The sequence below is a fragment of the Jaculus jaculus genome, chromosome 14, assembly GCF_020740685.1.
Source record: "Jaculus jaculus isolate mJacJac1 chromosome 14, mJacJac1.mat.Y.cur, whole genome shotgun sequence".
NCBI classification, from domain to species: Eukaryota; Metazoa; Chordata; class Mammalia; order Rodentia; family Dipodidae; genus Jaculus; species Jaculus jaculus.
Window position 1 is genome coordinate 49,998,272 of NC_059115.1, and position 26,216 is coordinate 50,024,487.

At 42.1% G+C, this 26,216-nt stretch overlaps 1 protein-coding gene across 9 annotated transcripts in view; it reads right to left on the bottom strand.

The window, feature by feature from the left end:
- The window catches only part of Mitf (melanocyte inducing transcription factor), a 250,628-nt gene that overhangs the window by 23,375 nt on the left and 201,037 nt on the right, over positions 1-26,216 (bottom strand). For 7 of the 9 annotated variants that reach the window (XM_004651515.3, XM_004651514.2, XM_045134294.1 and 4 more), the window contains exons 3-5: positions 7,655-7,882; positions 6,544-6,627; positions 4,137-4,232 (exon numbers count right to left, since the gene is read on the bottom strand). In XM_004651515.3, coding sequence (XP_004651572.1) covers positions 4,137-4,232; positions 6,544-6,627; positions 7,655-7,882 — 408 coding nt within the window. The remainder of the gene's footprint in view (positions 1-4,136; positions 4,233-6,543; positions 6,628-7,654; positions 7,883-26,216) is intronic. The other 2 variants (XM_045134293.1, XM_045134292.1) reach the window with 1 other exon arrangement.

The following is a 26,216-nucleotide window of genomic DNA, read 5'->3' on the forward strand; positions in this document are numbered from 1 at the left end:
CTGAACGGACATTTAATATTATACTCAATAAAGTCAGGATGAACACTGAAGGAATAATTTGGGTTCAATCCTGGGTCATAACACAACAAAGAAAGACAACCAGACGGAGAGTAAGGGAAAGGAGGAAATGTCTGAAGATGGAATTCAGTGGTTCCCTTTCTGGAAAAACGCCCCCGTTCCCACACAGTTGATACAATAATTAGGTCAAAATAACACCTCTGGAAGGAAGGGAGGAGAGACATCTGCTCAGCACTGCTCTCATTCACATCTTTGCTGGGTGTTTCTCCAGAACACTAACCTAATGGCCAGGATTTCACTTCCCGAGGCACGAGGTGCCCCTCGCCCCCACGGAAGCACCGTCTAATCCTGCAGATAAAGAGAGGCAACTGCACTCCCGTCCACCTCGCCATGGACTGAACGGAGTTCTTCAGTGCTCTGCTCCAAGAGGAATATTTTCCCAAGTAAACGATCATTGTAAAACGTCATTACTTTTCTCTGGGATGGTCCCCTTCTCTGAATATCAATTGTGCACTGTTAAAACAAGTAAACGGGGGCTTTTATTCTTTGTTTGTGATGGTACAAGACGGCCCTTGTGCTTGTGGAATAGTTATTTCTAGACCTCAATCCCCTTAGGATAGTTTCCTCTCCAAGTGTTCCTTCCACATTTTTTAAGTAGTTAACTTGAAACAGAGCATTTCAAAGAATAAAATAAAAGGGAGAAAAATATCTACCATGAAGAATATCCGATTTGAACTTTACTGTGGGAAAAAAAAAATTCAAACATGACGGGGTTGAAGCCACTTGGTTAGTCAGCTTTGACAACTGTCCCCCAAGTTATCTAGTAAGGGCTGGTGACACTTTCAGCAAGAGCTTGTCAGTGCCAGGATTACTGAAAATGTTTTTTGAGGATGGCCTTGTATAGTTCCCACATTAATTCTCCTATGAAACATGCAATATTATATATTACAGGCAAGGAGACGGAGATAGAGCAGCAAAATATCTCGCTCAGCAGTATATAGTCAAGAGCTGGAGGACACAGCACATGTGGAACAGCTGTCTGTCATTTGTGAGGCCCTGGGTTGAACCCTAGCACCGTGAAAACAAAACAAAACAAGGTCTGCCTTTACGTGCTTGGCCCCGAGTCAGTGCTTCTCAACTCCATCATTTTTTTTCCCCAGGCTGCAAAATGCTGCAAGAGTTCTGTCATGACAAGACTCCTCACGAGGTGACGGTCTGCCTTTCCCAGCATTGGCTATAGAAGGAAAGCGGATGTAGAGACAAACATTCAAGGTTGGCTGTGGGGTACTGTGTCCAGGTTGGGAATTAATCCACCTGTATTGGGGGAATTTTGTTGTCTGGAAATGCATGAGATGGCATATCTGTTCCTCAACTGCCTTCTCTATTCACGAGCTAGCATGGTGGCCCCGTCAGATGGCAAGCCTTGTGAGGACAGAAAGCATCTTCTCTTTGCCTCTCCATCATCATGTCCAGGAGGCATCTAACAGATACCCTGTTGAAATTTAGGATGGGTTTGGGAGCAATCAGTTAATGAAGGAACCACTCAGTCTCCACTCTCAAGGGCAGAAACAGAGCGATGGCAGCTGTCTTTAGAAAGAGTTGCATGTGGGACGGCTCACTTGCAAGCAAGCTGGGACCACACTGGCATGTGGTGACTCACCATGAGGGAAACCACTGGTATTAAGTGAACGTTACTCTGACATTGAACTTGCTCGATGACTATCAACTAATGTAACTTCTGTTCCCAATGATAAATTCTACACATACATGATCAAGACGACATCTAAGATGGGTATAATTAATGGCCTACTTTCCATATGTGCAAACACAGCATGCAAGGCCACAGGGAGAACAGCAGGCTTTGGATTGGAACCCAGTCCTTGGCACAATTCTTCACCTCCCGACATTGTTTGATGATTTCCTTTCTGGGTGGCGAAGACCCTCCACTGCATAGTTCTTAAGAAGGTGGATATCTGATGTAGCACGTGAATATGAATGAAGTGCAAAGGGAAGTTACTGTGTTAAGTACTCGGTGGGATCAGGCGACTTCAAGGCCTCTCATCATTGCGCAATTTTACAGAAAGCAATGGTATTATGCAACCGAGTTACTTGTACAGGCCTCTTGCATAGGTGGGCACTTAACAACCTGGCAAGAGGACCACCTCCACAGCAAAATTCTTTGGAGATGACAATGCCATTGCTAATTAACCATGGTAGGTCCAGGAACCATGGCAAACAAACCCACATCATAGGGTGTGTTTGCAAATGCCCCAGTGACAGCTCTCCCGGCAGGCTCGTTCATGCCCACTCCAGGATTCTGGCTGCTACCAGCACAGTGTGTTTTCTCAGGGTATGCCAACTTGGAAGCAAAGGGCTTGGGTGGCAGCAAAGAGGGGTTCAAACAGCACTGGGGGAATTTGGCTCAGGCATATTTATCAGAATGGCAGATCACTTGGTTCTTTGAAAATCACCCAGTGAGTTTAGATGGGTTGGAAAGAGCCACTAAGTTTCTAAGAAGCTGTAAGATTTTTATGGGGAGCCCTCACCTCACTAAGTTCAGGTAAGTGAAGTTAAACTAGGATAGACAATCAATGCTACATTATAAAAAAAAAAAAATCTCAGTTTACTCAATTTTGGGTGTAAATTACTAAGTAAGGGCTATGCTATCCTGTTCCTGGATGAGGGAATTTACTAAGGAGAAGTTGGTATTTTGTTTTAAATGCTGACTGTGGTAAATAAGCACACAGCCTAAGTTACTGTTAGCAGTATTTTAAGGCTCGAAAGTGATCCATATACTCTGCAAACATCTATCAGTCCATCTCTTGCCTCTTTGAAATACGGGTCAGTTTTTTAAACAGCACTTATTGAAGAATATGATAACTGCAGGGCATTTTATCTCATGAAAAGGTGAAAAGGATTAGAGTGGCCAGCAGGAAGAAATGCGTGTGGCTGTGTTCTCCTGTGTGAGGTTGCCCAGCCCAGTATGGTCCCAAACGAAGAGCAGTGCCTTACCAACTTGAGTGCAAGGAATGAACGAGATCTGCACAAAGACACAAGCAGGAGGAGGGAAGGAAACAAATAGGCCAGGCAATGCTCAACGTTTGAGAAAAAAGAAATCCATACAAGGTCACTGCAAGTAGTTCCAAGTTCAGACCAACTTTGACTTATCCACTGAAACTAGAATAAGTGCTGCTGAGGAAAGGTGACCATAAAGACCCTCTCCAGCTGAAAACATAAGGAATCCATCTTCAAAAACGGTATGAGAGTTTGAAAGCTCGTCAGATAGCATTGTTAATAATGCAAAGCTGAGGAGTAGGGTTAGGTACTGTGCATCACGGAGAACTGGCAAACCTAATGGCCATCAAAGTGCTTGTGGGGGCACAGGGCAGAGCTCAGTGGGCCCAATGCTTGCCATGCAAACATGAGGAGAACCTGAGCTCGCTTCCCAGTATCCACATAAAATGCTGGGCATGGAGGTACAAGCTTATGATTCCAGTGCTGATGAGATGGAGGTAGGTGGATCCCTGGGAGCTGCTGACTAGCTAGTCTAGCCAAGTTGGTAAGATCTAGGAGTAGTGTAAGACCTGGTCTCAAAATAAGGGGGAGAGTGATTAAGGAGGAAAACCAATGTCAATTTCTGCCCCCACAACACACAGGGGAAAACAACATATATACATTTAAAAGCACACTTGGACTTTGAGAACAACTTCTTGATATATGATGCCAAAGTCACTTACTTCTGAATGATTTTCCTTTTTTTAAAGAATTTTTTTAAAAACTTTTTTGGCTCATTTTTATTGATTTGAGAGTAACAGAGAAAGAGGTAGATAGAGGGAATGGGCGCGCCAGGGCTTCCGGCTACTGCAAACGAACTCCAGACACGTGCGCCCCCTTGTGCATCTGGCTAACGTGGGTCCTGGGGAGTCAAGCCTTGAACCAGGGTCCTTAGGCTTCACAGGCAAGCGCTTAACCACTAAGCCATCGCTCCAGCCCTGATTTTCCATTTTTACAGTGAATTTAAAAAAAATGAGTTATAGAAAGAAACCAAGAGTTGAGCAAAAAGGAAGAGAACACTGGACTATCTCCAGATTTTCTTGAAAGAAAAAAGGGATCAATACCGTATTTGCCATTTGCAGAGCAGGATCCATCAAGCCTAAAATTTCTTCATTATAACTTGATTCCAAGCTAATGATGTCATCAATTACATCATCCATCTGTAGGAAAAAGAGCGAGAGGAAAGAGACAGAAATAAACAAAAGCTGTAATGCCACCTCAAAAAGACACATACATGGATCTTTCTTAACTGAAGCAATACTGATCTTTAGTTAGAATCTAAGAATAACTGTCCTTTTCCTACTAAAATGAAGATACGACTGATGACCATTAAGACTACTGGATAACAAAATGTTTCTTGCAGCCAACATTTCAATGATTTCTAAGTGTCAAAAATGGAGCCCGGGGACTTCCATTGTCTAATCATTTTTGGATGTGTCTGTAGTATGTGTGTGTGTGTCTTTGTATATGTGTGACTTACATGTGTATGCAGGTGCACATGCACCTGCGTGTATGCCTGTGGGGGCCAGAGAACAACTGCAAGTGTCATCGTTAGGAACACCATCCGCCTCCATTTGAAACAGTGTCTCTCACTGTCCTGGATGGAGCACAACAATTAGGCAAGACTAGCTAGCTAGTGAGCCCCAAGGATCCACCTGTTTCTGCAGCCCCAGTGTTGGAATTACAGGTACGTGTCACCAAGCCTGACAATTTCATGTGGGTAGTAGAGATTGAAGTCAGGTCCTCATGCTTGTGAGGCAGGTATATTACTGACTTATCTCCCAAGCCCTGCCATGGGCTAAATTATTAACTGTGATAATTAACCTACCAAGATGTGCACTAGTATCATAGCAACTGTCCTAGTGTGATGAGCAGCAGCTTGCCCAAAATCACAGATTGAAGCACAGCTGGGACTACAATTTAACCTATGCTATCAACCACTGTGCTGAACTTCTCTCTAAATAGAAAAAAATGAGCCAGAAAATTCCATTTAAATGACAGCTACTACTTCTCTTGCCCCTTTCCCATAGCCTTGTTGGAGGAAAATACAGATTGTAATTCAGCCCTTGGTTTTCATAGGGGCTCCCTGGCCAATGGCTGGCCCTGCACACATCACACAGTGATTTGTAAAACAAGTATTTCCTTGTAGAGCTGCCAGTGAGGCTGGTTCTCCCCGAGGACACCAGGACGAGGTTATCATTACAGGCTTCGAGCTGACATTCCCACTAGATCAATTTTATTGCTGAAGTACCAAAACATCAGCTACGATAATAAACAGCGGTGATTACAAGTGCATTGCAGCAGTTGCAGAGAAGTGTGTGGAAACATTTGCTTGTAAACACCTTGTGCAGCTGAGCGGGGGTGCCTGGGTCTGAGTGCGCTACACACGCACACAGTGGAACCTGGACCTGCACAGCCATGACTCCTGTGTCTGTCTACGGCTCCATTCAAGAGGCAAAGCTCTAGCATCCCAGGGTTTGGGTTGGAATTCTGGCTCTACTCCTAGACATCTAGATGGAAGACAAATTGCCCAACCTCCAAAAGCCTCAGCGTACCAATCATTAAATTGGAGGCAATGATATTTTATTACCTTATTGAGCTCTGTGAGATTTCAGGATAAATCGTACAAATTGATCATAATATATGAAATATACTAAATGTCCAAAAACAGTTTTATTTAGTGGTTCCTCCAAAGAATAATTAGCAACCAGTTGTAAACAGACACTAGCTTCCAGACACAGCTGTTTTATCTGTCTTATTTGTTTGTATGAAATAACTTTATAACTGAGTTGATAAACAGGAAAAAAATAGATTGAGGGCATGGGGAAATTTTTTCTTTCTATGAGTTTTAACTGCATTTTTAGGAGAATAAACTTAACTGTGCTTAATATGATATTAAAGTATTCAATGTTCTACTATAGAAAATATAGAAACATCTGTTTATTTGCATATATTCTCATTATCTATCTGCAAACACAAAAAATAAATGCACAGCATAATCCATTTCCTAGATACAATGGGGAAAATATCACTAGATATTGTTAAATTACTAAAATTTCACAATATATGTACCAAAAGACTATTTATAAAACAAGACATAGTTCACACACAGGGACATATCGTGGTTTTATGAATATCCTACGAAGATTGCTACAAAGTTCCACAACACATATTGGTGATTGTATGCAAATGAAATAGAGCATCTCATATTTTATTGATGAACATATATGTATTTTACTCATTTTTATGACTTAAGGTTATATAAGGAGACACAAACATTTAATGTCTTGAGTAATTATTCAGTCATAAGTTACTATAAAGAAAAGGGCCTTGTTCATAGCTTTTTTCTATTAAAAAAAAAAAGTCAATGGGAGGGAAAACAGCACTTCAGTCACCAGGAAGGTGTGCTTGGCACAAATATAGATTCTCACTATGAAGTGTTACTTCCTTAGCCCGCCAGTCAACAGGTACCTGCATGCACGACGCTCGTGAATGTGTGGTCATACTTGGGCACTCACTCTCCGCCCTGTTTTGCTCTTCGAACTTATAAAATCCCTGCAAAAACATAAGCAAAAACGGCTCATGACTGGGATTTGCAAATGGCCTTCTCAATGATACATTCACACGGAGCTGACAGCGTAGCTACGAGATGGACAGAGCTCAGACAAGGCAGGTTCTGACCAGGGAGCAGAGTGACAAAGGAGACCAGTGGGCAAGTCATTTTGCTAGGTGACAGTCAGGTCAGGTGGGGATTGGGATGGGTAGAGGGGAAAAGACTGGGTTCCTGAGTGATACAAATCAACCAAACATGCAACAGTCCCCCAGGAACTCATTGCAACATTCTGGGGCACAGAAACCCCATTACAATGAGACTCATAATTTGGAAATAAGAGGGAGCAAGTCACAACTGTCCTCCCAGGTACTTTTTTTTTTGTGGTCCAAATTTAAAGCAGTAACTGGCTTGAGGGTCTATTTGAGTCTTGTCTCCAATTCAGCCATTTATCAAAACAGACAGCAGCCACTTGTCTGAAAATTACTAGATGTGGCACTAAACAATTGCTTTTCTCTTAAATCCTTGTGTGCTATACTATTCAGCTGCATCTACACATGTTCTAGGCTTTTTTTTTTTTTCCTTTCAAGTCGTGGAGAAGTAAAACTAATATTTCAGACATTCACAAGAAGCAGAACTTCGAAACTGCCTGCCCCACACCTTTTCTATTCCTGCCACTTCCTTTTCCACCTCCCTTTTTCCTCTCTGCATTTTTTCACTGCTTTATAAATTGAAAGGCAGGGGAGCAACAGAGCGCTGAGCAAAGGAAGAAGGGAGCTGAGGGAGTGCCTTTGCCTCCACTTTCCACTCACAGCAGATAAGCTCTCCCATCCCATGCAATAAAGCCCGTAACCCAGGGACAGGGGCAGGGACAGCAGTTGGAATGCCAACAGCCCCACAGGCAGAGCGCATACAGAGCCTGTGGTGACAATGGCCAGGTGGACAAAATACAGCCCATCATTAAAGGCAAGAAGGATATCCAACAGACAGTTATGGAGTGTGAGAAACAGGAGGAGAGGAGACATAAATTACCTCTTTTTCACAGTTGGAGTTAAGAGTGAGCATAGCCATGGGGCTGTTGGGTGCGCTGCTCCCCGGCACCGGTGGCATGACATGATCGCCAGGCTGGCTTGGGCATGGCAAGCTCAGGACTTGGTTGGCATGTTTATTTGCTAAAGTGGTAGAAAGGTACTGCTTTACCTGCTGCCTTTGGGCTTGCTGTATGTGGTACTTGGTGGGGTTTTCGAGGTGGGTCTGCACCTGAACATAGCCATAGAGGGGAGAGAAGACAGCAAAATTATTATTATTATTATTATTATTATTATTATTATTATTAATTATTATTTTGACTTTCAAGGAGTGTGGGCTTTAGCAAACACAAAACTGCTTAGTCAATAATCAATCACTAATTAGCCACTGCAAGTTACCAGCACGGTTCTAAGGGCTTCAATGAGGCGTATGTGGAGAATGTAACTTGGGATCCGGGTATTACCCTATTCTACATCCCTGTGGATATACTTTTCTTTCGAACCTGGTGCCCTTCTTCTCATGGCTAATCACCGAGATTTGCATGGACATAGGGCATTCATCTTGCCAGCACACCTGAAATAGTTCAGTAAAATCAAGACGACAAATTTGGAGGCACATGACTGCTCTGATTCCACTTTTCTTGGTTGACGGAACAGCTTTTTGTTAACACACGCAACAACAACAAAATCCTCACAAACCAAGTGTAAAATGTCTGTAGGAAACAGATAGGAGTCGTTCCACAGTTAGATCAACAAGTTGTGTGTTAATTCCTCTCTCTTTCATTTGAATTTGATTTTTCAGCATAGTAGCTAAAAATTCAACATTTTAACAGTGGGAAAAGGAATGACTCGCTAATCAGATGCCCACCAATTCCTAACACATGTATGTGCTTTTAAAGGTATGCCTGCTCACAACGCATGACCCATTTTCCTTAACAAGGAGGGTCTAATGGGAAGGGGTAGATCACAGATGAGCCTAAATAATGGTACCAAACTGCCTGTATTTACTGAAAAGAAAACTAATAAATTAAAAAAAAAAAAGGTATGCCTGCTTATGAGCTGAGAAGATGCTTTTTCTTTTTCCATAAACATCAACACAAGATTTGAAGTGTTATTTTACAACCAATGACATTCAAAATAAAGGCACTTTTTCCTTGATAGATATGATGCAATTTTATGAGCTTTGAACAAAAGCTGTTGGAGGAAGCAGTGCCACATGCTAAAATAAATTCTGCTGATATCTATGATGTGCAGAACAATTACTAAATTACTTCTCATAGCATCAGACAATAAGCAACATGAGAAAAGTGGCCGTGCTTACCGAACACAGCATGCTCGTGACAGTAACAATGAGCCAGTCAGTGCACAGCATTACATTTCAGAAAAACGAGAACGGATAAGGATAGAGCTCACCTGATAACGATTATATTCTAGCATTTCCAGCATAACAACGTTTAAGGTGGCCCCAATCCAATGCCAGCTGGTGGACTATTCCTCCCTCTACTTTCTGTAATTCCACTTCGAAGACTGACTGGCATAGAGAAGGCACTATAAACAAGGTATCCCGAGACACCACCGGAAACTTATCACAGCAGCTCTGCTTATAATAACCTAAGCTAATTAGTTATGCATGTAAAAAAAAAAAAACTTCTCACAAGGGACTTTTTTTGTTTTTTGGAATCCCTACTAGTTTGGGCTTAAATATTGATATCAATTTTACCCCTGGCTTGACGTCATGCTTTCTTTCATAAATAAAAGAACCTTTTTAAGGGATGAGCTATCAAAGTCAAACTCACTGTCAGATCAAGGCCCATGCACCATTCAGCTTTAGTTCCAGTAGTATTAATAGACAATGCTCCTCCTCTTTCAGCAGTAGTTAGAAGCCAGATGCCCCCTTGGAGAAGATACTGCCTAAAAGCTACTATCCCCCATGAGACTTTCCTAGTGGTGGAACAGCTAGCGGACTGCATATTCCTGACTGCAAGAAGATGGACTTTTAGTGTGGTATAGACCCTGGGCTGAACTTCTAAAGCTTCATTTTTCATCCTGGTCTCAATGGATACCTTATTCTGAGCTAGATGCATGTGTAACTTGCCTCCTGACCTCAAATCAGCCAAAGGGGGAGAGCTATCTTCTGAAACACACTTACTTACATAGAAAATATAACTGCCTCTGTAATTTAACATTCAAACTAATGGAAAAATGGAAATTTTATACTGAAAATCCTTTGATATACCTTTGGATCTAGAAAAACAGTATCATGATACACAGTGCATGCATCTACAAATCTTTCCATTATTTACAGTTATTACAAGCTAAACACATAGATCATAGAATGTACACTGTGAAGAAATAGAACAGATATAATATCTACCTTTACAAAATTTTTCATTTAGGTCAGAAGGAAGCAAAAAAAAAAAAAAAGAAAAGTGATACAGATCTATATTTACAATATATAATACATACTTCATACTGTGAAAATAAGGAGCCAGGATTTCAAGCATGAATATTTGCAATTCATTAATTCAGTCTAAATGCTGGGATAATGAAGGTCTTTGGATTGACCACATCAAGCTGCTTCTGACCTCACATGCACACTGAGGTTCACAGAGACATTTTAGGGTTCACAAAGGGCCCAGACATGACAATGAGGAGGACAATAGACATGACTAAAATAAACACGAAATGAGGGCAGTGAGCGCAATGTGCTTATTTCACTACTCAAAAAAGAAAAGGCTGCACATTTAAAAATAAATTTAATTCACTGGCAAAGTCTCGTTCTTTAATGAATCAGAATTACTTGCTGCCATAAGGACAGAGCGACCTGGTTCCTTACAGGGCCCTGGCACTGAGTGAGGTCTTTACTATGTCCCAGTTTTGGTAAGCAGAGTGGGGTGAATCTGGCTCTGTGACTACCAAGTGTCTTTTTTGTTTTCAAGTAAATTGAAAGAAGAAAGCTTCTAGGTATTACATTGTAGAAAGCTCATCTCTAGGGTTTCCAACACAAATACCTGAAGCAGGTGATATAATTTAAATTTATAAGGACAGTAAATACATAATCATGCTACAATCTCGGATGTGTTCTAATACATACAATTTTGTTTTCTGTATAACCTGAAACAAGATGTATGTGACAGGAAAATAACTGACAAGGACACAAAAACTGATATAAAGGAGAAAAATCAAAAGGAAAAGAAAAAATTAAGTAGCACTTAGAGAAAAACTACAGAAGACTAAGGTTGCTAACTCTAGGTCCTGCCTCTCATCCCGTCGGCTTTCTGCTTGTTTTATTTTTAAGACTTACAAGCTAAGGGTGAATTTGACTTTTTTTGCGTGCATATTTGTGTGGTGTGTGCATATGTGTACGTTTGCTCTCCTGTGTGTGGTTGTGAGTGCATGTGCACTGGTTGTTTTTCTTTACCACTCTCCACACCCTCTCTGAGACAGGGTTTTCTCTCACTAGACTTAGAGCTCACTGATTCAGCTAGACTTACTAGCCAGTGAACCCATGAACCCATCTCTGCCACCTATCTAGAGGTGGAATTTTGCATTTTTTAAAAATTTTTTATTTATTTATTTGAGAGCGACAGACACAGAGAGAAAGACAGATAGAGGGAGAGAGAGAGAATGGGCGCTCCAGGGCTTCCAGCCTCTGCAAACGAACTCCAGACGCGTGCGCCCCCTTGTGCATCTGGCTAATATGGGACCTGGGGAACCGAGCCTCGAACCGGGGTCCTTAGGCTTCACAGGCAAGTGCTCAACCGCTAAGCCATCTCTCCAGCCCGAATTTTGCATTTTTAAATAGTGAAAAAAATCAGAAATAACTGTATTTTATGACATATGAAAATCGTGTGAAATTTAAATTTCAATACTATTAAATTTTTATTAGAACACAGTCATACCAGATGATTTTCTGCCTCTTTAGCACAGATGAAGAACAACAAAATATAAGAACAGTAAGCTTGAGAGTTCACATGGCCCCTGAAGTCTAAAACATCTGCTCTATTCTAGAAAACACAGAACCTCTACTAAGAAATTTTTGTCAAATGACAATGAAGCTTTCCATTAAACAGAAGTTTAACAAGATTCAGAGGAAAGAATGGGGATGATTTTTCTAAAGAGAAATATACACACATATAGTTCAATAAAGTTAAGATAGATTAGAGGGATTGTCAATCAATTGCTATTCACTCTGACTACATCTCCATTGTTTTCCTATTGTTTTATTACTTTTTTTGAGTGTCAGTTTATACAGGCCAATGTGTAACAAGTCACAATCGCTGAAAGAAATGTTAAGTCAGATGAAACTGGTAAGCTTGAATACTTTAGGCATAGGTGTGTATACAAATAAGCTTATTAGGTACATGTAATCTTTTATTTGCTCTTAATGTCATTGCCTTAACTGTACAAGTTTTTATGTGAGAATGAGAGAAATGCTCAATTATCCTGATTTTAAAGATAAAAACATTGAAACTACGGGAAGAAATTTAAGACATCTGTCAGGGTTAGAAAGCAAGAGTAGATTTCCTGGTTCTGGCCTTGGCCATACATTACAGAGACACAATTCAATCATGGTCCACCTTGATCTGGAGCTTCAAGTCAGCCTGGCACAAACCCACCAGTTGTGCTCACAAACACCACATGTGCTCAACAAACACATACGAAGTCACGTGTACGCTTATGGCCCTCTATGTCCTCTCATGCTGCTGGAGTCAGAACACTGAGTTGAGAAGGCATGCACAAAGCCAAAACATGTCTTTCCTAAAATTCTGGTGTTTTAATCAAATAAGCCAGACTATGAGAACGTGCTAACAAATCTGGTTTAGCAAAGGACTTGTAAAACAATGTGCGTGCCATAAACTGCAAGGGATGCTGACTTTGGTTTTAGGACCCACAGAATTTGGCAGCTCGTGAAATAGCACTGTCCTAGGAAAGCATGCGGTGCGTGCATTACCTCAGCCTTTGTGCACGGTGGTCGCTAAATCCGCAATGTTCTGAAACATGAAGAACAGAACAGCGTCCTTTCTGTCAGACTTGCTTCCCATGTGCAGACTCTGAGGTTAAGTCAATTCAAGGGATAACTGAGGAGGAAGCCACTTGTTTCCTACACATAACTTGGTTTTTAATTGTACTATTGAGGAAGGATAAAAAGTCAGGGGAAATAAAAGGGGCAAGGAGAATAAAGCTTCTTGCTCCAAGAACTGGTTTATGTTTCTTGCTGGCTGAGTAAAGAATTAATGTGACAGACAAAATCCAAACTGCTGTGCAGTCCGCCTACAGGAACACTGCTCCTGGGGCCGAGATCTCCTGAGCCACAATGAACACGGTAAGGCCACCACCTACGTGACTTTCGAGGTTACCCTTATCAGAACACTTCGCTCATCCTTGAAGCCAGACAATGCACTTCCTAAGCCATGGCACAGTTTCAGTTACAGGAGGAAATTCCTTAAAAAGCCACAAGCAAACCAGCTTGTTTCTTAATTTTTAAACTTTGCTTAAGCTTTAAATCTGGTTGTGAATTACATCCTTTGAACAATTTATCTTGAAAAGCCACCAAAATCTATTTCCATAGGTATTGCTAGCACTTATGCTTGGCCCCTACACGTATCTGGTTAAGTGTGTATTACTTTCTTCCTCACAAACCCCAACTCTGCTTCATTCTGACTCATCTCGAAACTCTTTTCTGCGGAGTTAAGTCAAGATTGCGGCCACATTTGAACGGAGAGCCCCAGGGACTAAAGTCCTCAGGCCACCCTGCAGCACTGGGCAACAGGCTTTTGCTGCTGGCGATATGATGACAATTTCTGACTGCAAGCAGAAACTAGAGATTGTATTTTCATAGTTTTAATTCCTTATTTTTAGTCGTTGCCATCGAGATACTCAATTGTCCTTCGGCCCAATGAAGAGAATAAGACACAGGACTGGGTGTGTGCAAATCATCTAGCGGTGTCCTTCGGTGCAGGCCCAACCTACTACCGTGCATTTCTAACCAGCTAAAAGCAGATGTTGACCCAAGCTGGTCCAGGGAACACCTCATGCCCCGATTAGCAAGGCTTGTTTTCAAGATGTTCTCAACTGAACTTCTGCTTACATGAAAAGTTACATGTTTCCTATTCATTTAACAAATACTGCTTTTGCCCCAAGTTGATATCAACTGCAGAGGTAGTTTAAGGAAAAGCATCACAGAGACGTGATGTTTAAGTGCACGTGTGAAGTTGGTGTGAAGCTCCAGACCGACTGGCAGGCAGTACGACATAGCTAAGCGCAGATGTCCTTGTGTGAGAACAAGCCATGTGTGTTGTAGCCATATCAAGAAGGCTTTCGTTCCACATTACTGTGTGTGTGGTGTATGCGTTCATGTGTGTGCACACGCTTGTGGGTAGAGGCCGGAGGTCAACGTAAGGTATCCTCCTCAGCCACTTTTCCCTTACTTTTTGAAAAAAAGGTCTTGCAGAGAGCCAAGAGCTCATCATTTCAGCTAGAAAAGCTGGCCAGCAAGCCCCCAGGATCTTCCTGTCTCCACCTCCCCTGAGCTGAGATTATTATAGATGCCTGCTACTACACCCGGCTTTTTCTTGGCCTGGGTGCTGAGGATCCAGACTCAGGTCTTCCAAGTTTTTCAAGCTTTCATGACAAGCTCTTTACCCCCTGTGCCATCTCCTAGCCCCCAATCCACATTTTTAAAATTTGGTGTCCAATTCATCCCTACTAGGTCCTGTCTCACCCAGCACTTCTGAGTTTCTTTAGCTAGTTTTCCCCTTTTCTCCTCCTTCACATATCAAGTATCAAGCTTGACTAAGCCATCTATACTCACAGCACTGGTACCCTGAGCCAAGTCTCATGGATTTAAAGCCCCTAACCCAGAGTTCTCTGAACTCTAGATTCTAGATTCATCTCCACCTGTGTACACAACTGCAGTTAACATGCTCATCACCCCTTTGTGTGTGTGTGTGTGTGTGTGTGTGTGTGAGAGAGAGAGAGAGAGAGAGAGAGAGAGAGAGAGAGAGAGAGAGAGAGATACTGGGGTTGAACTTAGGTCCTACATATGCTAGACCTGCACTGCACCACTGAGCTATATTTTCAGCATTTTTTGTACTATTTAAGACAGGGCCTCATTACGTTGGTCAGTCTGGCCTTAAACTTACCTTGTAACCCATGCAGGCATGGAAGTCATAATCTTCTTTCCTCAGCCTTCCCAGTAGCCGGGATTACAGGCTTGCACCATTAGGCTTGACTTGAAAACACTGCTACTTATAAGTCAGGAACAGTGTTCATATTCTAAAAGTCCTGGCTATCCTTAACTCAAGTCTGTGCCTTGCATCGTGCATCAATAAATACTGAGAATTTACACAGAATTTGGCTAATTTTCACCCTAGGTAGCACCTATTCCAAGCCATCATATTTCTCATTCAGACTCAAAAGTCTCCTGGCTCTTCCACCAGCTTCTGTGTCTGTCCCCATGTAATCCATAATGCTTAATATATACCACCTGATCAAGGTAAAGGGTAAAATAACTGGGTAGAAGTTCTACATGGAAAATAAAGTAAGTTTGGTACAAAATTTTAAAGTCCATGTGAACGATCCCACGTGTTTCAATGCTCAGTACCCTCATAGTGGAAAGTCGTAGAACCTTCAGGGAGAGAGTAGCAACAGGAAATAGAGCAGGCCTCAAGGGTTAAAGAACCCAACCTCACTTTCTGTTTGAGTTCTTAGTTTCTGGTACAGCACGATGTAACAAGCCCTGCCGAAACAGCAAGCCATCCTAGCTACTAAACCTTTCCTGACACCAAAGTTCCTTCTGTCAATTAACTGTCACATGGATGAGAAAGTAACTGACACACGTACAAGCGTGTCTACCTAGCTATACTCTCTGGAAGAGCCTTTCAGAGGGACAATGATTTTAGTCTAAGACCATAGCAATAACTGTCACAGGCATGGGTGGGCACCCTTCCATCCACTTCTGACAGGAAAAGTTGTATGGGGATACACCCTTGCTAATCACTACACTTAACGACAGAATTAAGCCATATACTTTATGCTGCTATGAAAGTACAATAGTTACTTTCTTATTCGTTACATAAGTGTGCTAATGATTAATTCCTGATTTTAAAAAATGGAAAATAGATATATAACAAGAGACAACAGATTAATTATGAGGCAACAACATCTTCAGGCATGAGCCCTGGTACCATACTGGAGACAGACAATGCTCTGCTGTGGAGGTTCACTGTACATCTTAGGATATGCAGTCGCATTTCTGGGCTCTTCCTGTTAGATACCAGTAAAGTTGTGCCCACCCATCTCTACTTGGGACAACCTGCCCGTGTCCCAGGGGAGTTGATATAACGCGCCCCCCCCCATGGAGAAACACTACATATGTATAAATAACAAGCAGACCTGAAGGTTGGTGTTTCATTAATTGAAGAAAAGTGAAAGATTTTAACACAAGTGAGGATGCCAAGCAGCTAAAATACTGTGGCTGCTGTCATTGTGCAGTAGGCTGAACGCATTTACTCATAGGCAAAAAACTGTTAATAAACCATCCAGAAAGCCAGAGACTGCCCCAGGAAGATGACTGATGATGTGTTATCTGTTATTTTCCATAATGTACAAGGCACTAGATTTGTATTTGTAAAACTACAAATCCCACTAAACTGAAAGCCTATAGATTCACATAAATAAAAAGCATCCCGATAGAATTCCTGTTTTGAAAAATTTTGCAAACAATCTGCATGCCCATGAAAAGCTGCTCTTTAATGTGAAAAGCAGCTTGTTTCACTTTCTTCTTGAACTATTTGATCAGATTAAAGGGTCTCTGTTACTCACGAAATTTCTAGTACAATATCCAAGCACAGTTTACGTTTGTATAATACTTGACACATTTTTATGGTTTTGTAAAGGGCTGTGATTACGTGGTTCTTGGTAACCTTATAATGGCCCATTGTGGGACCAGCCAGCCTCCCCCAGCTCATGAGAGTCGGCAGAGCAGCATCCCACGTGCTCGAATTTTCCATGTGCCCCAGTTTAGCCCTGCCTCGGCATGGCAGACGTCTTTTTGTCTTAGCCTTTCCCTTCAAATGCGCCATTGTTCGCAGTTTATCGGATATTAGAGCCGATTATAGCCCAGGCAGCCAGCTCCTTTTCATAAGGACCCTGCACTCTTAAACTGGCTGTGGTCAAGTTTGTCAGAGAGGAAAACATTGCCTGGGGCCTAAGCGAAAGGTCAGCCAGCAAGCCCCCAGCCAGACTTGAGCGCTGAAGGTCAAGCCCACAGACGCTGGCGAGGGGCAAACAGCGGCGGCCTCACAGTTAGGCGGACTTCAAGGTTCGTGTCATGAGACTGAAGGGGTCCTCTGGGCTTCTGAGGACTGCATTGTCTAGGGCAAGCCCTAAGACCTGCTTTATAGACTAGGTGATGGGGTGCACTGCCAGGGCCAGCATGTCAGGCTGAGCCCTTGCAGAGGCACCCCAGTTACAGCCTGGCCATTTGTACAACGGGGCACTGCTCCCCATGTTGGCAAAGAGGGACTAGCAGCTACAGCAAAAGCCCCGTGGGAATCCTATCTAAATGTGAGGAGAGAGACAAGGACAGTGATTAAGCCACCAGAAAATAGTGACTCATGTAGTTGTGAGTGGAATGCAAAAATAAAAGGGAGAATACCACCGTGACCAGCCCTGCGCATTCCGCTCAGAACTTGAAGGATCAGACTGAACCAGCTATGGTAAGGCACAAGGGAAGGGCTCAGCATGAGATCTGGGAAACCCAAGGAATCCTCCCAGGATTACAAGCATGGACTCCTGCACTCAGTTTTTTTGTTTGTCTTTTTGTGGGTGCTAGAAATCTGAACTCAGGCCCTCATTGTGTGCAGCAAGCATTTGGCCCACTGAGCCATCTCCTCAAGCCCTCTGGAAGGTGTTTCACAGAGAAAAGCAGAGAAATGACATGGCTTAATTAACTTTTGTTTCACTTTGTTTGGAAGTAGGGTCTCACTCTGTAGTTCCGGCTGACCTCAAACTCACGGTAATTCTCTCACATTAGCCTCATAAGTACTGTGATTATATGTGTGCATCTGTACTGTCCCTGGTTTGAACATTTGAAAACACACCACTCAGTTGGATAGGCAGCAAGAATGGACACAAGGGGGCTCTGCAGTGGATACTGAAGGGCCTGCCCCACAGCGGGATGGACGGCACAGATGACTGTGAAATGCATGCGGCCACAGCCTGTCTCTGTCTTCTGCCTTCCTTCAGCTCTCACTTTAAAACAGCATACACACTAAAGGACCTTCTTTTTATAAATTAATTTTTAAAATATTTTATGTATTTACTTATCTGAGAGAGAGAGATAGAGGGAGAGAGAGCGCACACAAGCTCACTAAAGTGGGTATGGGTATGCCAGTGCCACCGGCTGCTGCAAAGGAGCTTCAGACACATGTGCTACTTTGTGCACCTGGCCTTTTATGTGTACCAGGGAATCAACCTAAGACTTTGCAGGAAAGCACATGTAACCACTGGGCCATCTCCCCAGCTCTTAAAGGTCTTTTTATACATTACTGAAATGGTACCTTAACACCATCATTATTAAGTAAGTGATGCATATAAATATAACATATCCTCTACTTACCTACTTAGGACTCATAGCTAAAAACATGGCCTGCTGAAAGAGAATGATGGAGAAGGGCAGCTTAATGTGCTTAATTGATTGTCTAGGATTTCAGATAGAACTGAGTTCAAACCATGGACAAGATCTAGACTTCTGCTATGTGTCAAAGAGGATCATAAACACTACACTTGTAAGTCCTGGAGTTGTTGACAAAACACATGAAAAGTACTTGGCACACAACAAACAATAAGGAAATAATGTTCTCTATTCCTGTTCATCTTAGAAATTTCGTTTTCATATCCAAGAAGAACAGTTCAAGTACATCTGACCTGCTGTAAGAAAAGAAAGCCTGCTTGAAAAAGAGAAAAGACATGGCCACATTTAGCCTCTTGCAGGCATTATTTTCTCTTCAGCTAACCCAGTCGTCACAGAGCGGATGGAGGGGTGAGAGTATCAGGGAGGAAAGGAGGCCTGGAGCTGACTGATGAGGGCAAGAACAGCATCATGAAAGGGTTTTGGGAAACCTCTCTCTTCCCCTTCTACAGAGAGCTCGCTTAGTCAGTTACCTGAAGTGGGCTTCAGGAGAACTGTGAAACCTTGAAATGTGTGGGCAAACTTTTGACTGCAGTTCTCTTGGCCAAGCCAAGGATGTTTAAAGAGCAGATCGCGCACGAGATCTCAATGTTAGCCTGAGGAACACATGAAACAAAACAGTCCTGTCAATTAGGAAATGGGATAACACGTATGTATAGGATCCCTGATTATCAAATTCTGAGGTGCTAGGATTACATAATCACAGAGAACATGTGTGTGGGGGTGCTATTTTATTATTCCATAAAGTGGCAGTATACATACTTAGGAAACACAGCCCATACATCCCAGTCACAAACAAGATGCTTGCTATAGCTGACATTAGCCTGGCATGTTTGCTGAAAGGACAGACTTCATGGACCTTTAACTATTCATGGGTTCAGTGTGGCCCTTGTGATTCTGATAGTCTGAGCACCTGTCACAGAGATATCTTATTGACAAGCAAGGTAGGTTGGACAGGTCCATAATGACCTCAGTGATGAGTGTGACTCAGCCACAAAGGAAACAGCTTTAAACATGAATTTAAACTGAATTTAAATTTTGGGTCAAAGCAGAGAATTAGTAAAGGACTATTTCTTTGAAGGAAACTGCCCAATAGTCTACATTTGCGTCAGGAAAACTGCAATAACCTGAAAATTAAGCTCATTGAGGTAATTGGTAGATTTCTATTGCTGACAGAATCTGGACCTTTGGTTTCTAGTTGCAAAACAAGACCATGGCTGCTACCTTCTTAAGAATTGCTGCAGTTGTTGGTAAGTTTAAGAGATACTAGAGCACCCTCAACCAAGACATTTTGTCAAGAAGTAAAATTTGCATTACAGAATTACATTAATCCCCCCCTGCTATTTGCAAAAAAAAAAAAAAAAAAAGTCCATTACTATTTACAAAGAAAAGTCTCAGAAAGATTAAAACTTATCATCTATATTATCTACAAAGGAAGGAAGGACACAGCAATGAAAGACAATGGAGAGCTGCATTTCTACTGCACACAGGTATGCATGTGACAGAGAAGAAAAGCAGAGTGCTTCTTTTCAGAACAGAGGTGGAGGCTGAAAGAAGTGAGAAACTCCATGAGGACATTCATTTAGGAGAAATATAGATATGCCAGGCAGCTCTTCTAAGCTTCTGGTAGGATTGCTTGGAGGATCCCTCTGTGACCCTGTTAGGTGGGGGCTATAATTATTCCCATTTTTCAATATGAGAAAACCGAAGTCTGTTTCCAGTTGCTTTACCAAACACTGCCACCTTATGAGAATTCATATTTGCAGCATGCTTTGCCTGGCTCTGGGACGCTGTAGAGCATTTGTTCTAGCTGCTGCTCTGAATGTTTGTCTTCATTCTTTATGATAAATAAGCCTTCTCTTTCAAGTCCCATCCTCATTTTTGTTACATCAAAGCAGTGCCCGGTTCTTAACAGGAAGGCAGCAGCTACTGGAACAGCAAGCACTAGGTCAACAAAGGCAGGACTTGAGCAGAGAGAAAGTCAAAATGAGCATTTGTCCCGGGAGAACTGCCTCAGGATGTTGAATGATTGAAGAGATGACTTTTTTTTTCTTTCTTTCTTTCTTTTCTTGTGGAGGAAAGGGTCGACGGGCAAGCAGACTCTTCCAGACACAATAGGCATTTTTGTTAGCCTCAAGCATCTAAGTATCATGAGATTTTTAAAATAGAGGTTCAAATATATGATATAGTAATGTTTTTTATAAGAAGAAAATAGGCCACTGTGTCTCTGAAATGCCAGTTGCTATAAACCACTATTCAAAAAGTTAGGAAAGCAGAGAGATGTCCAGATCACCCTTTTTGTAAAAACAAAACAAACTCAAAAGCCAAAACCAACCAAACAAAATCCCCATCACATTATGTAACTTTCTAGGATAAAAACAAACAAACCAGAGCTAGGGCTATAATCACACACATACTGCTTACTTGTATGTGCAAGACCCTGGGCTCAATTCCCAGCAACACACACACATACATAGCAATATTTTACTAACTCGCTATACCTCTGTCTCTACACTATTCATAGTAGACAGAAGGATGTCAACATGAAATAAATAAATAAATAAATAAATAAATAAATAAATGTTATTTCTATCCCCAAGGAGCTTTCAACTGGAGGGTTAGGTGGGGAGTAGGTAAAAGACCACCTATGTAGAAGTTGATTTTTAATGTGTTTTTACCCCATAAGACACTGGCCTTAAACCACAGGCGAATTTGCCCATTGAGGAACACTGGGCAATGCTCGAGACATGTCTGGTTGACATAGTGGAAAACAGAGGTAGATGGGTTATTACTGGCATCTAGTGGGTAGAGGGCAGGGATGCCACCAAATATGCCACAGTGAGAAGACACCTCTGGCAATAGAGCATTCTCTGGTCCCAAAGTTAATAATTTCGTCATTTAGAACCCTACACTGAAAGATACTGGGCCATTCCCTTCCCCACCCCACCCCACTCCACTTAGTGGTTGGTTGCAGAAGTGCCACAGGACTGAGTCGATACCTCATGAACAACTGATGTGCTCTTTTACTGAATCTGAGCTTCATAGTCAACAGCCATTCCATGTCATATCTTGACAAGTTAGAAAGACCTTTACATTTTTTGTTCATTGTTGGGAGGGAAAAAAATGGCAGCTTTCAAACCTCAAGAACTTGTATCAACAAGTTCTGGACCATAATATGAACAAAAAGTGTTTTGCTAAAAAGATCAAGATTCATCAACCCTATGCCACAATGATAAACTGTGCCCTGAAAGGACAGAGAATAAAGTGAACAATCCCAGTGATTCAAACAGAACACGGGGATCCCGCCTTTGGTGCTGCCGTGTCTTTCTGAGGATCAACTATGAATGCATTGTTTGTATCTGAGCCCATCACTTACAAATAAAGAAATATTACTACCCTGGAAAACCAATATAGAAGTTCACTGATTCTCAATTTAGCATGTGGCTGACAGCTTATCTCCAGTACTCACAGTAATGAAAAGGATACTTTTCACCAATTCATTTCCTATTTTTAAAAGGGGAATAGAGGAATGTCTAGGGCTAGGGAGATGGCTCAGCAGTTAAAGGTGTCTGTTTGCTAGCTTGCCTGTCTCAGTTCAACAACCCGTAACCCACATAACACTGGATGCAAAGGGGTGCATGCGTCTGTAAGTCCAACACGCAAGGGGAGGCAGGGGAATCTGGAATCTTGAGGGCTACAGACTGTACACAGGTGACAGGAAAAACAAATCAACAAGGGAGACCCTGTTTCAAGCAAAAGGCAAGAAGGCAGCACCCTGAAGTTGTCCTCGGCCTTCCGCACATGCGCTGGAGCACACATGCATGCAGACACACAAGACGGACAGATGCGTGCACACACATGCAAATAAACACGCACACGGAATTTTTTGAAAAAAAGAATTATCTCTATCCAATATATATTAAGAAATTTATAAAGTTTGTTGGTGATTTTTTTAAGAGAGAGACTTACTTCCTGATTCCATTGAAAAGTATAAGCAGGAGATTTGACAGTTGGTAGTTGACAGACAGGGGAGGGAGAGCATCGTGCTCTTAGATACTGTACAAACTTTCCACACTAAACAGTTATGCAAAAAAAAAATACAAGCATAATGAAATCAAACGTACTCACCAACCTGAATGTATATATATATATAATAGCTATGGGTGTTTAACATAATAATTTTGTCTGAACCTCTTTGCAATTTCAAAAATTCAAGCTGTATTTCATTTTCCTGTTTTTAATATGCACATTGCCACACTTCTTAATATGAACTACGCAGAAAAAAAGGTAGAAATAGCATGAATCAAACAATATTCTCTCTATAATAATTTCTGTCTCATATGATGCCCAAAGCAGACCAGTACAGCGGTGACTTTAAACGGACTTGGACTTTCAGTAAAATGGCAAGTGGTTTCAACCACCTCAAGGTATGTATCAGTCAAGTAGCTCCCTGGGCAGTGGTCATGTGGGGTCACTGCAGGAGTGTCTCCTTCATGCTCATGGTATTGAAGGTGGAATGATGCTGTTCTGTCTGCCTGTCCCTGACTATACTCAGAAAATTCACCATTCATCTATCGTAGGGGTGGGGCTCTGGCTTCCAGAAATGATTAGGGAAAGCCATATAATGAAGAGCTAAACAATGCATTTTTTTGGGGGGGGGGCGGTTCATTTCCCTCATACAGAATACGGGTGTTAGCAAAAACCCATGTAATGTCCACATTCAAAACTGTTCTGGAGGGTATGAAAATGAGCTCCAATAACGTTCACCCTCTCTGTCTGGAGAAAAAAAGAGGGAAACTAAACCTCAATTGGGCATCTCTGGTATACCTGAAGGACTAAGCCTAATCACTAGCTCCATTTCACAGAAGCAGCAGCTGAGGGCAGAGGGTTAAAGAGCAATAGAGATATCAGCAGCCAGAGAATGGTTTGCTGGCTCGCAGACACCTCAGCTGCGGCATGCGTCGCAGCTTCCTCGTGCAGCGCTGAGGGCCAGCCTGCCAGCAGTGCTGCAGCAGATGCAGTGACGTACGGTGCCCTAGAGTGGCTGTCACCAAAAGGAATGCATCAGAAAAAGAAAAGAGGAAGTCTCACTGACCTCACACCGTCACCCCTAAAAAGAATAAGTGAAAGATCCAAAGATTATACTTACTCAGAAAAGGTGGGGGAGGGTGGATGGAGAGATGGCTTAGTGGTTAAGGCACTTGCCTGCAAAGCCTAACAACCCAGGTTCAATTCCCCAGTACTCATACAAAGTGTGATGTACAAAGCAGCACATGCATCTGGAGTTTGTTTGCAATGGCTAGACTGTCTGGCACATCTAATCTCCCCCCCCCCTCTCTCTCTCCCCGCCCCCCTTGCAAATAAATACACAAACAGAAATTTTAAAAAGGGTATGATAGCAAAAGTAAGCACATATTGAAAGGTAAATCCTGACATGGTTTTGACTTTCTACTGAACAAGATGGGCTTTTAATGTCATCCCCAAGTTAGCAGAAATAGACCACAAGTTTTCTTGTTTAAAAACTGAGTGCTGAGCCGGGTGTGGTGGCGCACACCTTTAATCCCAGCACTCAGAAGGCAGAGGTAGGAGGATCTCAATGAGTTGGAGGCCACCCTGAGACTACATAGTGAATTCCAGGTCAACCTGGGCCAAAGTAAGACTCTACCTCGAAAAACCAAAAACAAACAAACAAACAAACAAACAAAATCCCTGAGTGCTCTGGGGAGTGGGAGAAAGTTCAGTTTGTACAAGGCTTGCCTCATAAGAAGAAGGACCTGAGTTCAATCCCCAGAACCAACCTGAAAAAGCCACAAGTGGTGGTGCACTTATAATCGCCTCACTGGAGAAGCAAGAGACAGGCCATGTTCTAGGTCTCACCGGCCAGCCAGCGTAGCACAGCTGCTAAGCCCCAGCTCAGTGACAGCCTGTCTCAAGAAAGGTGGAAATGTCTGAGGAATGACATGCAGTTATCTGCTGCCTTCCACATGCACACACACACGTACCTGCCCACATGCGTGCCAACACACGCGTACGCATTTTTAAAAAGGGAAGGCTCACATATTCTTACACATATTATTAAATTATAAAACACATTTACCAAACTGTTCACCAACATCTTACAAGATTTCATCCAATTTAACCTCCAAGTGAGCAGGTCAGAGTTGGGTTTTTAACCTGGGTTATATTTGCGTACTCCCAATTTGAACTACACACTGAGGGCTCCCAATTCCGGGGCAGGTTTAGAGGCACAAATACCCCTTTACTGGGTATCAAGTGAGTGGAAGTAGAAACATCGATGGGAAGAAGAATGGAAGGAATGTTACGCAGGAAACTCAACACTGGAAACTCCCACGCTTCCCCTCATCCTTCCAGGTTGGCTAGCCTAATGCCCGCTCCGCATAATGTCGGGAAAGCAGCCACCTGAAAGCAGAACAGCAACTGAAGACAAAAGAATGAAAGAAAAGGTACCAAACCAAATATGTCCACATTTCAAGACTCTAAGAAAGAAATGAAGGAATCTCAAGACTTCAGTCTTTAAGCCATGTGCATTAATCTAAATGTCAAAAACTTGCACATATATAAACAAGACATTTTGGTCATTATTGCCAGAAGCAGCCTACGGTGGTTTTCAAATACCCACTTACACACCCATTTCCAGGATATAATATTGTCTCCTTGACATAACCCCTTCCACAAGAAGCCAACTGTCACCATCATGAAGCTCTACTATGAAGCACTGTTCCTTGCATGTACTGGGGAAGTAACACTGGTGTCAAAATAACCAATGAAGGCACCACAATCTTCCAAGTCAGAGAAAATGTCTTAAAAATTAAAACTGTAGCTTGGTAAGAGTGCTGACTGATACAGCATGACACATTCATAGGAAGATAACGTCATTTAATTCTAAGGAATACTAGTATAAACTCTTAAACTGACTTAGAATATGCACAGAGTATGAATATCATTCCAGAATTTGTGATCCTAATGAAGCTGAGGATATTTCACTTTAAGAAACATTAAGAGGCCAGTGCTGAGTATTGCAAAAGTCACAAGCTGAGGTAGAGGAGATAGCTCAGTGGCTAAAAGTGCTCACTCTGCAAGCCTGAAAACCTGAGCTCAACCACCAGCAGCCACATAAAGCCAGATACAAGGTGGCACGTGTCACCTGATAATCCCAAGGCCTCTATGGCATGGCAGGCAAAACCAGAAAAATTCCAAAGTTCAAAATCAGTGATATTTAGTAAACGTTTCCTTAATACAGTTTGATTGCTCAATTAAAACTTTTGAAACAGACCCAAATTTAACTTACTAATCTCAACCCATAACATTTTACATCAGAAGAAGTAAGGACTGTGTCTTTGGTTATGACACCTAAGAAAGGGTTTAGTTTACGCATATTTATTTATTTAGATTAGATCACTTAGAGTTCCTAAGATTTCATTCTGGCTTCTCAAACTTGAAGTTAAAAATGTAGATGACAAATCTTTAGATATGAAGATGGATATTAATTTAATCTCCAAGGCAGAAGTAACAAAGATGGACGTGAGGGCAATCTGGCTGTAACATCTGTCACAACACTGATGAGCTGGGCCAGTGTGGTTGATAGGGTTGTCTAGGCAGTGTCTCCTTCCTCACTTGCTGTAGCTGTGTTTCCTTTCTGAAGCTGCAAGCTCTTTCCCGGGAGAGAAGGGCCCTTCCTTGGACAAGGATACATGAGCAGCCACATACCTCTGTAGAACTTCCTGGCAAGCTTTCAAGAATGGCAAATAAATACCATATACTCGAATCATCATGTAATTTTTAAAATTTTTATTATTTATTTACTTATTTATTTATTTGACAGAGAAAGAGGAACAGAGAGAGAATGGGC